The following is a 16,426-nucleotide window of genomic DNA, read 5'->3' as shown; positions in this document are numbered from 1 at the left end:
TGTGCCACTTGTGCGTCCACATTGACTACTCTCTGAGTATCATTACAGCCTCGGACGTTTCCAGTCGACTCTCCATCAGCTCTGCTAAATTTGTGCTAAATTTATGTAAATCTACGCTCTTAAGTCCATTTTACCAATACTGGTTATGCTTTTTTTGTGACTGATGTTGGGCTAAGGGTCACTCATCAGGATGACGAAATCAACTCACCACTTTCCTCCTGCCAACTTTGCTGCCTGGCTGGTTGAATTTTTCAAATGTACACATCAAAGAAAACATTGGAAATTGTGGAGAAGATGGGCAGCAGCTTTGATCCCACCACATGGGCAAGCATCTCTACGCCCATCTCTGCTTCGGAGGCACCAAGGCAAACACAGATGAATTAAATACCAGCTGCGATCCTGGTCACATGTATCTTCTCTGCCAAGCATCCTGCTAGTCATTGTATGGGGACTGGATACTGAACTGGATAATCTCTGCACTCACCTAAGTTTCCAACGGGATGTCAGGAAGAGAAATGCCTTTGCTAAATCCTGATATACTGGACCACACTATTCAACCAGGTGTCTCTTTTTCTAAATTCCAATCTGACAGAACAGAGGACTCTGATAAAAAGGAGTAGGCACGTGCTTTATGATGAATAAGCATTGGTGCGACAGTAGCAGTACTAAAAAGATGTCCGGTTTCAAAACGCTCACTTACTGCTATATACCATTTAGAGGTGGCAAAAGAGCAGAGTCACTGGTCACACTCAAATAAAAGTCACTGGTCAAAGTCAAAATACATAAACAAACTATGATGCCTGCTCATAGTAACATGCCTCCATGTCACTGAGGGCATGTGCCCTACAGACTGTGATCCAGGACACCATCGTGGATGTCACTGACGACTGGTGGATTTAATTTGGACTGGTAAATGGACACCCAAAGCCCTTTTACTCTACTTGTCACATTCAGCCCATTATTCATTCACTGGTGGCCAAGGCTACCTTGCAAGTTTCCACCTGCTTCTTATTTTTTAAACATTTATACACACACACACCGCTGGCACAGCCATCTGTAGCAATTTTTTTGCAGAGTATCTTGCCCAAGGATACTTTGACATGCAGACCGAAGGAGCCAGGAACCCTCTGATGAGAAGACAACCTGCTCTACCACCTGAACTACAGCCACTATACAATTTGTAAAACCACAAAAATAAATTAACCCAAAACTACTTTTAAATCATTCCACAACCAGAAACTACCAGAAGCATCTGGTATGCAATAAACACACACACTGAAGCTTATCTGGAAACGTGGAAAATTATAAAACGTCAGCCTACCATGTAAAAAGGCAAAAATGGGCTAAATTGCAATGCACAAGTTGAGGGTGCTGACAGGATATATCTGTCCCTTTTATGATTTCACTTGAAAATCCCATTGATTATATTACAATAGCCTTAGCAGGTTTGATAATCACTTTTCAAATTCATATTATAACCACGTTTGTTTCCTTCCACTATACACTAATTGACTCCATTATCGCTCCACTCGTCAGCTTTCAAAATAACAAGCCATGAGATGTAAACAGAACTCATTCTTGCTCTAGTTTCCGGCTCATTAAATATTCCAGTTGCCTGTAAAATGAGTTGCATTTCATTTTCATACTTTGGCGATGGGGGCGATACCTAGTCCCGTTAATTATTCATGTGTCAGTAATGTGTGCAGCTGTTCTCCTCTCAGACAGAAAGAAGAGGGAGGAAAAGATTGAACTGATCTCTAATCTATTCATTCAAGTAAAGCAGGGAATGCAGATAGAGCGGTGTCTGCTGATAACGATGTTTTGAGACTGCATTGTCAGTATAGATTGATTTTGTAATATAAAGTGCTGTGATTTTAAAGCGTCTTGTGAGGAGCTACTGGTAGTTAATGCTATGGTTTTGCTGAGTGTGAAGACATGGGGAGGCAACTGTTCGTTCAAAGCAATTTTCTTCTGAAGAGGATTTATCTAGTGTTGTGTTTCAAATGATGATTGACAACTTGCAGAGCCTTTTGCGCTTATGCTAAATACATAGGGGAGGTCATTTTTGGCTCATGCACTCTTGTGCAGGGACACTACAGCCTTAGTATAGAAGAGCATCATTGAGATATTTTTGGAAAACAGTTCAGATGGCTGCAATTGATGTGGAATTTTCTGCTGAGGTACTATTTCCATAACTCGACACACCAGCTGGTTTGTTATATAGAACCATCAAAGAAGTCATTATTGAAAACTGTTTGGAAAAGTGTGCACTTTCCAAAAAATATTTGACAGGTGATTGGATGAGCTATCTGTCTATCATGGGCTCACCTTAATCTTAAATGAGATCTACCAAAGCCAGTGGGGGGAAGAGTGAAAACATCTTTTCCATCAAGAAAAGACTTCAGTGCCATTTTTTGCTCTTCTTTCAATGAAGAAATACTCTCCAGTTCTTATGCTGTTGCAACATCTATGTGATTGGCCAGGCCCATCTGAGGCCATGATGAATTTAGTCTGAACTTGCAGATTCATCTGTTTCCCAAACCACTGTCTCGCTCTCTCTTTTTATTTCAATTTCCTCTTCTCTGCCTCCTTCTCACTCTTTCTCTGTGTTTCCTCAACAGGAATACCTGTGTCCACTGAAGCGGTTTGTGTAGAGGAGCATGTTGTGACAGCCATGTCTCTGGAGATGGAGAAGACCATCACCAAGCTGATGTACGACTTTCAGAGGAACTCCACCTCTGATGATGACTCTGGATGTGCACTGGAGGAGTATGCCTGGGTTCCCCCCGGCCTCAGCCCTGAGCAGGTACACAAGCTCCAGCAGTCATCACAGTCGCCTCCTTCCCGCCTCCTCTAAGTGTTTCATTAGCTAATGCTTATTTTTGTCCGGCACAGCTAGACCGTGTCCAATTCAACCGAATCAGTCAGAAGAATTAAATTATTCAGACGATAAAGTATCTGTGGTGTTTTCCTAATAATCCTGAGATGGAAAATTCACTGATCTGAAAACAAGACAATGTATCATTATTGCTTTTTTAAATCCCCTTCATGGTGGAGGGGAGGGCAGGGGTGACACACAAATCACAGAGCTGTCAGGAGTTTCTTGGAAGAATAACTGTAAGGACATTTTTCGGCTGTCAGTGTTAAAGCTGACACTGTGTAGGAACCGAGTTCACAGTCAGATGGCAGACAATGACAACTCTAACCGACATCATAAAAAGGAAACTCAGACTGATTAGCTGATTGCTTTGTCTGAAGAATACATTAATTAAGCAAATGTCGTCTAAGTCACTCATCAAAAAACGCAAATATCACCCTATTATATATTGAAATGTCTAGGTTTATGCAGAGTCCCAGTTCATATGAAGCTGTCATCACTTTACCTGATCACCATCAAGTAGACGATTATAACATTTCTGTAAAAACAAGAGAGAAATGTGTCACTGTAGACTGTAAAAATATTTTCCATTTAATGAATTTGCAATGCCAAGCCTTGGTTTGTTCTGTAGTTTGTGTTTTCGTGCAAATTTAAACCCAGAGGAATGGAAGCAATTTGAGTCAGTGAATGTTTGGATGAATCTAATTGGAAATGTGCGGCAACGTGTTTGTGCATCCAGGTTTCACAATTCCCTGCCTGTACTCATTTGCAGTTTAAATGCCTTTTAATTGCATGCATGACCAAGCTAATGTAATCAACTATGTAAATCCAGAGCAGGATAATTCCCGATCATTTTTTATTTTTGTCGATTGTTGTCATCAGTTCTGACACATGACAAACAGAGCTCTGTTCAGCTATATTGGGTATAAACACTTCTGTCTTTATTTAGTAAGGGCAGCACTCCTGGGGCTCCGTTAACACATGACAGGCTGGGCTGATAACAGTCATTTTCCTCCAGTCAGCCATCTTGACAGGATGCTCAAAGAGACTACAGTCTCTTTCCTCCAACAGGGGGTGCAGGCAATTGTGGCTGCCTATTGCTTTTTTTCATACACTTGAATGTAATGATTTTTAAGCCTGTCATTTCGTGGTTCTCTCCACACAATGTCATGTGACATGCATTTTGACGATCAAAAGAAAATCATTACTGCATTCAGCTGTCAGAACTCAAAATTGACATGACTTCATTTTGTGTGACAACAAGGATCATTTGGCTGAACTGTTCACCACTGACCATCTCTGGCCCACCTAACAGTTGATTCTGTCTGTGTTAGTTAAGAACAACTTCTTTATATTGTAGTTTTTTTTATTTATCCTTAATTGTCAAAATGTTTTGTATCAGCTGTGCACTGCAGTTATTTTAAGAGCTTACAATTACTAGATTTGTTGAGATAGAGCCTCTAATAATTTGAAACAGAGCTGAAGCTATTAACCAATTAATCAAGTAGTCGATCAAAATTAAATTAAGATGCAATAATTTAGATAAGTACGTAACTCTTTGAAACTGGTGCCAAATCACTTTTCTTGTGCTGCTTTCAGACATCTATCACACGCGTCTAAAACTTTGAACCCAGAAAAAATAGTTTGTTTGTTTTTTTCCTAAATATATGTGGAAAATTAATCAATGAGCACCTTACTAAGAAGTGTTCCACAAATTGATCTCTCACTCTATATATATAATTATGTAACCTAAATTCAATATGTAAGTATGATAGTTACTATGATAATTATTGGAATTTTTAAGCACTTTCCTTAGGTCATTTCCTTGTTGTTGTTGTTGTTTTTTTTAACTTTCTTTCTGGTTGTTTTATTTATTTATTTATTTAACTCATTTTCAGATATTTTTCTTGTAACCAATTTGCTTGGGTTTTAAAGGGGTTAATTGTTAAAGGTATACAATGTCTCAACTGTCGCTTAACATGCATTGTGGCTACTCCTCCCTACACTGCTTGTACATACGCTGCAAGCTACTATTGTAGGATTGTCACATTTGTTGTTACAGAAAAACCACAGTTTGCCGTCACCATCTTGTTTTTTTGTAGGCAGAGGGGACTGACTCTGTCAGGAGATGTAGAGGAGATGGACTCAAATCCATGAGACCGCAGGCAACTGGAACTAATAGTTTTTTTCTTGGTTGGATAAGAGAAACAGCAAACAGAAGACCAAACAACCAAAACAAGGATCAGGCAAAGACTGAAGTGAAGACCAGAACATAAATACAAACTTGTCTGAGGAGGAGATGAAGTGCAGGTAGAGAAAAACGGACAGGGAGGCTTTGGTGAAAAAGGTGATGAGGCAGAAGAACAGGCCGAGAGCTGACTGGCTTAACACAGGAGCAGGGAAGGACTAACGAGGCTGATGCAGGGCAGGTGTGTAGCTGGGTGAATAAAGAAAAGGCAGCACAGGAACAAAGTGAACAGAAACAAAATTCACAGTATTCTCAAAAATACACCGAGTGAAGATGAAGACAAGTGTACAGGGGATGATTTTTTATTTAACTCACATGTTTAAGTGTTACTAGGCTTAGTTACGCATAATTAAGGGCAGGGCAGCTTTGAGTGACCTCGGCTGCTCAGATCCTCCCTTTGCACCTCCACAGCTCTAACCTCTTGCCCAAATATGATCATTTTGGGCTCCAAAAAACCAAGATGGCCATCACCGAAATGCTGAGCTCCAGGATTCAAAACAGGAGTCACAAACCAATGAGTGACATTATAGTAGCTATGTCCATTATTATATTCAGAGCCCAAGATACAGTGGAGATATTAAGGAAAGTTTTAGGGATTTTTTGCAGCATGATAGACCAAAAAAAACTTTAAAGCATACCTGTTTCTTTATACGCTCTCCTCATATGAAGAGCCCGATTCTGGAGAAAAGCTCCTAACTTCAAACGACCCTAACTGGCAAACTTGTCATAAGGCTCGGTGTCACCCTCCTCAGCGAAGAATAAAACAAGTGGGTGGGTTATAGAGAATCTGAGGGGCAGCACTCAGAGATTCACTTCCCATCCCTCTCGCTCTCCACCCCACTGATTATGTAAATTGGATCACAACAACCTCAGCAAAATAGATCGTTACACTGCGCTGAACACTAGACCACTTTGTGTCAAAGGCTTTTTTGCTGAAAATCAGAGACATGTGACAAGACTGCTTTCCTTTCTTTGAGTGTTTACTTTTCATACACCAATCAAGGTTTTTTCCATTTCACCTGCTAACATGCAAATGCAAAAGGAGGTTCAGGCTGCCGATACCGAGTCCCACTGCATCGTGAATTAAAAATTGCAACACCAGCACGGAGATTAACTTTCAGCAATGTGAATATTAGCTGTTGAAAATTTTAAGCACCTGATGCTGTTCAAGGTTGTGTCTGCGGCAACGCAGAGCTCACTGTGCCACACACTTCGAATCTCAGACACTAATTTCCAAGGGCAACGATGATGGAGGGCAAAGCAAAACAAATTCTATTGGCATGAAGACCATGATAAATTCATCTCAAAGTAATTTCAGATTCATTTAAGTGGGTTTGTCACCATGAATTAATGTAATAATGTAGATTATGTAAAATAGCCTATCTCTCACTCAGTATAATGTGCACAATGACTTAGCTAACACTCTGAAAGTCAGCTTCAAATCATATGTAAAATGGCTGTTATCAATATTTTTATGACAGCTTGTATTCAAAAAAGGATATTTGTGAGCATCTATCGGCTCATTGTTTTGATTTTTCAGCCACAAATTAACCGTTTCGGCAAAAGTAAAGCTTGAGTGACATCTAAATCACGTAATTTTTTTTTTGTCATCATTTATTCCCTGATTCTGTTTCCATTGAGCTATTAACAATATGCCAACTTTTCTACATTCCTCAAGCAGAATTTTTGGGGAAAATTGGAGAATTTCTTACAATTTTCTGCATTTTCACTCAGGGCTCATGAGCCAATTGAAAATGTGCATGAAACCCAGCGGATTTAAATGCACCCAGTGAATGCCGGTTTAATATTTGAATATCAGACCCACATGTTTGATGTTTGTTTCAGGTGCATCAGTATTATAACTCCTTACCAGAGGACAAGGTCCCTTATATAAACAGCCCTGGAGAAAAATACCGTATCAAACAACTGCTTCACCAGTTGCCACCACACGACAACGAGGTAAAACATTTTTAAAAGCAAATATCTAATTTTTTTTAAAACAATTATCATTATTGTTATGACTTCCTGAGGCATATTAGTTTTTATGATGCTTGATGATGAATTTTGTTGTTCAGGTGCGTTATTGTAATGCTTTGGATGAGGAAGAGAAACGAGAGCTTAAGCTTTTCAGCAACCAACGGAAGAAGGACAACTTGGGCAGAGGCAATGTCCGTCCTTTCCCTCTCACCATCAACGGAACGATCTGCGAAAAGGTAAAATCAACAACTGCCATTTTGTCCCTTATTATAATTCTTGAAAATATTCAAGAGCAACAACTTTTAAGGCTTCCCTCTAAAGAAATTTCACTTTCTATTCTATCTGTATAATTCAGTTCCCAATTTTCAAATTATACTCTCGTTTTTTCTTGGCTGGGCTTCCTTTTGATCAGATAAATGAAAGAGATATCAAGTAGAAAACATTTCAATCTTGAAAAGATCATAGTTATTTCAAGTGCCATCTCCTCATCCTCTCTCTCCACAGCTCACAGTTTGTATTCAACTTTTTCTCTGCCTCTTCTCCCACCCGTGCCTTTATTTTCTTAACCTCTTCTCTCATCTGCCCTCGTTTCCTTCCTTCCCACTCTTCCCCTCTCCTTTTCTTCCTTTTCCTCTCCTCTCCTCTCCTCTCCTCCAGTGTGGTGGTCAAATAAACGGAGGGGACATTGTGGTTTTTGCTGTGAGGGCAGGTCATGGAAAATGCTGGCACCCTCACTGCTTTGTCTGCAGCATGTGTGAGGAACTCTTAGTGGATCTCATCTACTTCTACCAGGATGGCAAAATCCTCTGTGGTCGGCACCATGCCGAGAGGCTGAAACCCCGCTGCTGTGCCTGTGATGAGGTGCGCCTGTCTGGGCCACGAGCCCCTAAGGGTTGGAAATGGCTGAATGGTTCATAGCAGAGACTTGGATGGGGCTGAAACTGGTCTGGAACGAAAAGATGTCTTGGTAGTCTTGCCATGTCTCACAAAGTCTTGTTTTCTCACCGTAATGTGTGGCAAGCTGGCCTGAGATAAAAAATATTAATAACTTTAGCTGCCGAGCTCTGCACTATTAAAGTCTGGTACGTTTTGTTTACTTAAAGGGACAGCTCACCTCAAAATCAAAAATACATATTTTTACTCTTACCTGTAAAAGCAAATTCAACCAAGTGTTGAAGATATCGGCCATGGAAATGTCTGCCTTCTCTAAATATAATGGAACCAAATGACACTCGGCTTGTGGTGCACTAAGAGCCAAAAAAATCAATTTAAATAAACTCAAGAGCTGAGGTGTAATGTTAGCTAGCTCAGTGGTGCTAGGTGAGCTAGTTCCATTAAATTTGAGAGAAGGAGGCGGGCAGCTGATATCTCCAACACTGGGCAACCAAAACAAACTAGATAGATAAAAGCACTACAGCTACGAGGAAAAATACGTATTTTTGCTTCTGGGGTGAACTGTCCCTTTTAAATATAGTAAAATGCAGTACTCCAGGAGACAAGGAGACATAAGGCAAAAAGGGTTTATAACCACTGTTTAATAGTTATGATTAGCTAATGATGGTGCCCTGAGGTACCCCAAACATGATCACTACCCAAAATGATTTTGCCTCTTCAGCAACATTAGAAGTCATCTTTGCAAAAAGCTGTAAAACCACTTTAAAACCAGCTCAAATGTTCATGGAAATCATAGAAAATCTTCGCTAATGAATGTAATGTCTTTGTCATGCAGATAATCTTTGCTGATGAATGCACTGAGGCAGAGGGCAGGCACTGGCACATGAAGCACTTCTGCTGCTATGAGTGTGAGACCACCCTCGGCGGCCAGCGCTACATCATGAAGGACGGACGGCCACACTGCTGCAACTGCTTCGAGTCCCTTTACGCAGAGTACTGTGACGCATGTGGAGAGCACATAGGTACAGCACATGTTTAATTGCTGCTTTAAATCCTCTGACATGTATGAACTGTTACCAAAACACATGGATGTGATTTTCTTACACTAACATCATGGAAAACCTCTAACAGCCATTTATTGTGAGTGTGGGTGTTATCAGCTCTGTGAGCTGTGCCACAGCTGTGGAGAGGCGGAGTCAGCGCACTGAGATGTGGATGGTTATTATCATCCCAAGCTCCAGTAACACTGAAAGAGTGTGTGTGTATTTCAGAGGATGCTCCCATGTTGTATCCAGATGGAAGCTGTGAAAGATGATTACTTCCCCTTGCTGGGAAGCAGGGCTGCTGAAATGTATTTGCGCTTTCACAAATCCAGCGATCATGTATGGGCACAGAATCACAAATGTTTTCCTTTAGGAGAAAAAAAAGCTCTTTTTAATCCATTTCAGCACTAAGTGGAAATTCTGACAAAAATGAGCTTAACCTACTGGCTAATGGCTAAAATGAGACTGTGGGCTGTGTTCATTAGCCCGCAGAGTTTGTCGAATAACATTTTTATAGTAGTATTGGAGATAGCTGCCATCACATTACCACTTTTAAGCTGTTAATGCTCCACCTCTTGTGCATTTACTAATGAACTTGTTTGTGGTATGTTACATTGTAAAATGTATGTTTTTCCTTTCTTATCAAAGGCATTGACCAAGGCCAGATGACATATGACGGGCAACACTGGCATGCAACTGAAGAGTGTTTCTGCTGTGCCCGCTGCAAGCGCTCACTGCTGGGCCGCCCCTTCCTGCCAAAGCAGGGGCAGATCTTCTGCTCACGATCCTGCAGCGCTGGACAGGTGGGCAACCAAATGTGTGACTTAAGGCCTTTGCACACTGAGTCAGTTTTTTTTGTCTGAAATTGTTGCATGTCTAAAAATAAATACGGCCTCACATTGTGTCAGTTATGTTTGCACTACTGATTTTTATTCATTCAAGTTTTCAAAACAGGTTCGATTTTCTACGTTTTTTAAACATCTGTGTGTCATATTGCACATTTGCACGACAAACAGAACAATTAAAACACATCGGACTCAGGGTGCAAGATTTCTGCCCATTTTTTTTTTTTTTCCGGACGATGGATTAAAAAACGCAGCCAAAACAAACTGACTCTGTGTGCAATGGCCTTCATTGTTATATTGTTTTAAAAGGGACATTCAACAGTTTGTCCACATATTTAATAATCTTACGTTTCAAATATTTTAATTAGAGCACAATGTTGTATTGTTACATATTTACAGCTTTAATAATCTTACTAATCTCTTTTATTTGAACCAATCAGGATCCAGATGAGTCTGACTCCTCAGACTCAGCCTTCCAAAGTGCCCGTTCCCGTGAATCCCGCCACAGCACCAAGATTGGCAAAAAAGAGCGCAGGAATGCTGAGCAGGAGCGGCGGAGTGCCGAAGCCCGCCAGTCAGCTCCTCCACCCATGCCTGACCGTCTGTCTGCTGAAATTGATCCCCTCTCTGTTCAGATGGACCGCTTAAGCCTCTCATCCAGCCAGACCCCAAGCAGGACACCCAATCGCACGCCCAGCCGCACTCCGAGCCGCGCCCCAAGCCTTAACCAGGTGTGGATGAGCCGAGATGACCCCTACGTCCCTGCTGCCTACGAGGGCCCCCAGCGGGAACCCTCCCCCACACCAGCACCCATACATCTGCTGGGTCAGTGCAACCCCAGGCAGGGCTACAATCCCAACACAAACGCTCAGACTGCAGCCAACGCAGGGAAGAGGCCTGATTCCTGGGGGAAGGAACAAGGAAACACCAAGAGGACCCCTATGGCCGCTCTGAGGGGCCACTCCTTTAATGAAAACTGGACCCACCACAGCCAGGATGAATTCAGGCCAAACAAGCTGCGCACCCAGATGAGCTTCAATGAGATGTCTAGCCAGAACCAGGGCTTCTCTGACAAGAGGAGCATCAGCCTGCATGGGTTCCAGAGAGACGGCAGACCCCCGCTGACCAGGAGGAATCCCATCAACGCCATGAGCTTCAATGAGCCCCTCACTCCCCTGGAGCAGACTCCTCGAGGATCCATGGACTCCCTCACCATGTCTAATGCGACAGGTACAGCGATGTCAATAATGCAGTGTCGTACAATAATTAGGGATGTTCCGATCTAGTCTCAAACATCGGATTGGGGCCGATCAAGGCATTTTTTGTATTTAGCTTATGGAGGATCTAATCCTTTGTTTTATGTCAGCTGTCACACAGATGTTTTTACTTTCATGCAGAGCATCACCTCTGCTCCACCAAGCTATCTGTCTTTCCTCTCTGCTGAACTTATGAGCAGCATCTGAGCCCGCAAAACACCACACACCATAGACGAAATTTGCAGTCTGAGACTGTTTATTTTTGTTATTTACCAAAGTTATGAGCGCTCATTTCATTTCAGCTCAGTGTGAGAGTCTAGTGTTTTGCTTTAAGCTATGTCACATGTTGATTCTCCCCGCTCAGAGGAGAAAGCAAAGGAGATGGGTGCACAGCTTTTGACAGCCACGCTGGTAAAAAGACAACATAGTTTATTTATTAATGAAGCATAATCTACCCAAAAGACAAAAAATAGACACTTAGCAGAATACAGCTCATTAAGGTTACTGAGACGCAGGCTGCACTGCAGCAACAAACACCGGACTCGCAAAGGGACAGAGACATTCCCTTCAGCAAGGAGGCCGACAAGATTAAAGGGAGGGTTTGTCACTTTGTACTTTATCTTGTAAAATGAATAAATAAATAATAATAATAATAGGCTAATAAATAAACATCAAGGAACAGCTTGGATGCTTAAATCAAGCCTTCCTAAACTCTGCACTGTGCAGCTGTATTCTCTAGGAAAGCTAAACTATGGGATCAGGACTTTGTATCGGCAGATACTCAATACTGAATGACGCGGATCAGGATCGGGACATCCCTAACAATAAAATATGATGCTGAATGATGTGAAATGTGACGTGTGATTTTTGTTTTTTAGCAGGTAACTCTCTGGACGGGGTCAGTAAGCGTCAGGAGCATCTGTCTCGGTTCTCCATGCCTGACCTCAGTAAAGACTCGGGTGTGAATGTGTCTGAAAAGAGCAACATGGGCACCCTCAGCTCCTCAGTCCAGTTTCACAGCACCGAGTCGCTGTCCTCCTCTCGCCCCTACAACAACAACAACAACATGTACGCTCCTCTGAGAGTCGGCTACCCACTGCAGTACTGGGATGGCCCACAGCCACTGGGCTTCGATGGCAAAGGTCGCGTTGGGGTGATGGGCAGCAGTGGAAACCTGCGAATGGCTCCCATGAGTGACAGAATGCCCCGCCGACGCATCAGCGCGCAGGAATCTGTGTCACAACAACAGCAGCCACAACCAAGACGCCGTAAACACCACCGTGGAAACCACAGTAACGGGCAGCACCGCAGTGGTCGCCACCACAAACGCTCCCGCCGCTCCCGCTCTGACAATGCCCTGCACCTGGTCGCAGACCGGCCTACTCAAATGGTAGAGCTGCCATACCGTCGCGTCCAGGAGGATTATGACCGCTTCCCCTCTGGTAGCGCTGCTCGAGAGTTGTTTGGTCTGGACCCCGGCGGATACAGACAGCAGCCCCACCGACCCTGCCCCCGCACCACATCTGATCTCACCCTGCAGAATGCTGGCTGGCAGCCTGTGGGGCTAGGCGGACCATGCTGGGGCGATGGGTACATGGAGGCTGCTGACCCCTGGTGCTCCAGCTGCTCCTCTTCCTCCGAGTCTGAGGGAGACGAGGGTTATTTCCTGGGTGAGCCAATCCCTCGGCCCGTGCAGCTTTGCTACATCAACAATGAGGAGCTGCGCCATCGCTACAGCCCCTCTGGGATGGCTGGCCATCACGGACCTCTGCACGGACCGATTCACGGCCAGCTGCACACCCGCCAGAGGAGGAAGAGCAAAAACTGCATAATTTCTTAGATATAGAGCAAAGAGATGGTGAGGGATGAGCAGGAGAGTGAAAGAGATGAGAGGGAGAGAGGGAGAGGTAAGGAGACGGTTAAAGCAGCAGAGAGGTGGAACAGAGGGAGTGGGAAGGTGAGAGTGAGACAGCGAGAGTGAAAAGTGTGTTTGTGTGTGTGTATATGTGAGTGTGTGTTGGGGTTGAAGAGAGAGAAGGCCTATTTTTTGTGCTTGTGAGCTTACACAACTCTACACCGGCTAGTGTTTGTGTACACCTACACAGAATGATCTAATCATAAGAGGAAGCTCAGCTGGCTTACACAACAGAAATGTTTACAATGATGGGGATCAACTCCTCTGATGGTACCAGGAAGCACTGATGAATCTAACTACTTAATATACCGCAGCTGAGGTAAATAACCCGATGTATGTATGTGCGTGTCTGTGCGTGAATCCATGTTACAGAGCGATTGGACAATTCCTTTACAGTTTGAAAAAAAAGGGAAGTAAAACTGGTCCAAACTGCAGCGATCTGACTGTTCATGTCGCGGCTCAGTGATCCAAGCCCTGGGCAGTAAAACTTATTCTATGTGGACAAACCAGAAATCGTGTTGGGATAGTGAAAGTTACGTGCTAGATTCCAAGCTATGTCATTGTTTACCTCAGTGGAATCCAAATGCTGCTGGAATATAGTGTTGGCTCGCTAGCCCCGTTATCACCTTGTACAAATAGTCTGTTGAACTTTGTGCTCTACATAGCCGGCTCTCCATGCTTTACCAAGGACAGAGCGCCAGACAGCGTCTGCTCCTTGACCATTCAGGCACAGTAACGTCAGGTATGGTCCCGTTTTCTCTTCTGCAACATGCTTTGTTTTTTGAGAGTTACCCATAGATGATTAAGAATTATAACGATAATAATAATAACGCTAATAATAATAATGAAAATAATAATTATGAGAATATTAAAGAATAATACCTGTTAAATGTATATATAGTAGTAAACCTAATAAAATAATGGATGAAGTGATGTAAATGTTCTGTACATATGGTCTTAAATATTTATATATTTTGTAACTAAAGAATCATTATTTGTATAACATGATGTAGAGATAGGGAGACTTGCATGTTGATTTGTTGTTGTTGTCTCATACTGAAAATAAAGTGTACTTCAATTAACAACCAGCAAGTTGTATCCAAAGTTGTTCTGATTGGTCAACTGCAGTGTCACACTGACTGTGCGCCAGATCGATACTGCAAACTACTTCTAAAGGGGCAGTCCCCCCCAAACCAAAACTACATGTTTTCGTCTTACCCATAGCTCTGTCTATTGATCTAGATTGTACTGGTTTGACTTGCCATTTGTTGGAGATATCAACCATAGAGATGTCTGCTTTCTCTCCAATACAATGAAACTAAAGGCACTTATGGTGCTCAAAGCACCAAAAAAATACATCTGAATAATTGCTGCAAGCAGTTTCATGCAAGGAGATTAAAGAGAGCAAGTGACCTTGCATCATCATAAAACATCATATTATTGGGGTACAACACGCATGCAGAAAAATATGGGCTGCACTTTAAGGCTCAATAGCTGGAGCACTATCAAAGAACATTGGGATGATTGATTTGTTTCACTGAGGCATCTTAAGTTGGCCTTGAGTCGAAAAACAACTAAAGATATGGGTGAATTGCAATCCTGCAATCACTGAAAAGATCCTTGATGTTTATTAAGTCAAGTAAATTCAAGTCAATTTTATTTATAAAGCCCATTATCTCAAATCACAATTTGCCAAAGAGGACTTATCATAACAGCATACAACATCCCTTTGTCCTTAGACCCTCACACTGACTAAGGGAAAAACTCCCCCCCAAAAAATGCTTTGAGCACAAGTCAAACGCCATCTAGTTCTATCCCATTGGAGAGAAGACAGACATCTCTACAGCCGATATCTCCAACACTCAACAACTCACAATAAAACAATCTAGACTGAAAAATAGCACTACAAGAGGAAAATTTATATATTTCTGATTTGGGGTGAACTGTCCCTCTCAGCAGGTTTTGTAGTGCGCTCACACTGGGGAAAAGGTAACTAGAAAAAGTCACCTTGACATTATAAACTATAGATATCTTCACAACAGACATTTTGCCTTGTCATGGCAGCAACAGCACAGGAGATACACATTTTATCAACAATGGCTCTGTTCCATCAGGTGTCCCAGTGAGCCAGCATACACAATACCAGGACCCTGGAACTGGCTCAACTAAATGGAATGCAGTCATTTTTAATTTGATCAATTACACCTGCTGCTTTCCCTACCATGATGTGCCAAAATGTCTGCTGTAAAAATGGTCTATTGTCCCACACAATTCAATGCTCAAGGGAAATCGAGAGGCTGCTCGCAGGCGCAAAAAGCACTAACCACAAAGCACAGCTGAGGCTGATGGGAATGTCATTAGTTTTGCAGGTATTTGGTCATAAACTCTGTGAAAATTTGGTGCAGTGGATGACTTTGCACACCAGTGCACTTGTGAATGCTAAGAGGTGCAAGGTTTTAGGAGTTTTCATGGGCCAAGTGTGATTCCTCATGATGAATAAACTGACCTTCATGTGTAAAATCAGTGTGTCTCTTTAATAATTAGATTAAAATGATCTTTAACAATACTGGACTGAAATTTCTTGGTATATATCAGCTGATATTTACACTAATATCAATAATTCTATGATAGACCAATGTCAGCTGTGCTTATTTACAGAAAGGGGACAAATTGAAGAAATGAAACTGTGCAGAAACATATCAAATGCAGATGCTTCCATGTATCAGGGCCCACTGAATGTTTTTTTTAGTTTTGAAAAGGACGTTATTTAAGTTCTACAGCCTTTACAGTCACCAAATCTCAACCTAGCTGAGCAGCTATGTAAGATTTAGGCCAACATGTAAGACAACGCTCTCACCACCATCTCCATGAGACCAAATGATATAACATGTAAAATCGATTAAGTGATGTCTGTGACCGTCTGTGATGTTTTATGTCCTTTTGTTATGTCTGACTGTTTATTTGCATACAAGATCTTGATAACACTGAGATTACTTGCTTAAAGAAAGGTTGCATATATACATGAATATCTTGTGAGAACTCCAACAGAGCTCCACATACTTGGCAAAGAGTACTGAAGCTGTTCTGGAGGCTCGTGGTGGCCTGACTCCATGCTATGACTTTTTTTTAGATTCGTTTATCTTTATTTTAGTTCAAACATTAACAGCACTTTTTACTGACAAAAATGTGTGGCCCACTCACCCACTGACCGATAAAAGGTCCAGTGAGTAGGATTTTGGGGCATCTATTAGCAGAAAAAGTATATACTATTCATAACTATGTTTTCATTAGTTTATAATTTCCTGAAAATTGTTACCTTAGATTGAGCGGTTTATATCTACACAGGGGAGCAGGTCCTCTTCCATAGAGT

The 16,426-nt window shown here is 42.1% G+C and overlaps 1 protein-coding gene across 2 annotated transcripts in view; it reads left to right on the top strand.

Annotated features, from left to right (window-relative positions):
• LOC121946432 (prickle-like protein 2) overlaps positions 1-15,576 on the top strand; it is a 51,164-nt gene extending 35,588 nt beyond the window's left edge. Inside the window, exons 2-9 of one of the 2 annotated variants that reach the window (XM_042490989.2) lie at positions 2,622-2,806; positions 6,972-7,085; positions 7,202-7,339; positions 7,761-7,964; positions 8,833-9,019; positions 9,689-9,843; positions 10,326-11,115; positions 12,023-15,576. In XM_042490989.2, the coding sequence (XP_042346923.1) occupies positions 2,675-2,806; positions 6,972-7,085; positions 7,202-7,339; positions 7,761-7,964; positions 8,833-9,019; positions 9,689-9,843; positions 10,326-11,115; positions 12,023-12,981 (2,679 nt within the window). In that variant the 5' untranslated portion in view covers positions 2,622-2,674 and the 3' untranslated portion in view covers positions 12,982-15,576. Of the gene's footprint in view, positions 1-2,621; positions 2,807-6,971; positions 7,086-7,201; positions 7,340-7,760; positions 7,965-8,832; positions 9,020-9,688; positions 9,844-10,325; positions 11,116-12,019 lie in introns of both variants that reach the window. The other variant, XM_042490988.2, reaches the window with a different exon arrangement.
• The last annotated feature ends 850 nt before the right edge of the window (positions 15,577-16,426 follow it).

The sequence above is a fragment of the Plectropomus leopardus genome, chromosome 9, assembly GCF_026936395.1.
Source record: "Plectropomus leopardus strain MGB_pleo_1.0 chromosome 9, ASM2693639v1, whole genome shotgun sequence".
NCBI classification, from domain to species: domain Eukaryota; kingdom Metazoa; phylum Chordata; class Actinopteri; order Perciformes; family Serranidae; genus Plectropomus; species Plectropomus leopardus.
Note: the sequence above shows the minus strand (reverse complement) of the source record. Positions and strands in the feature narration are given on the sequence as shown.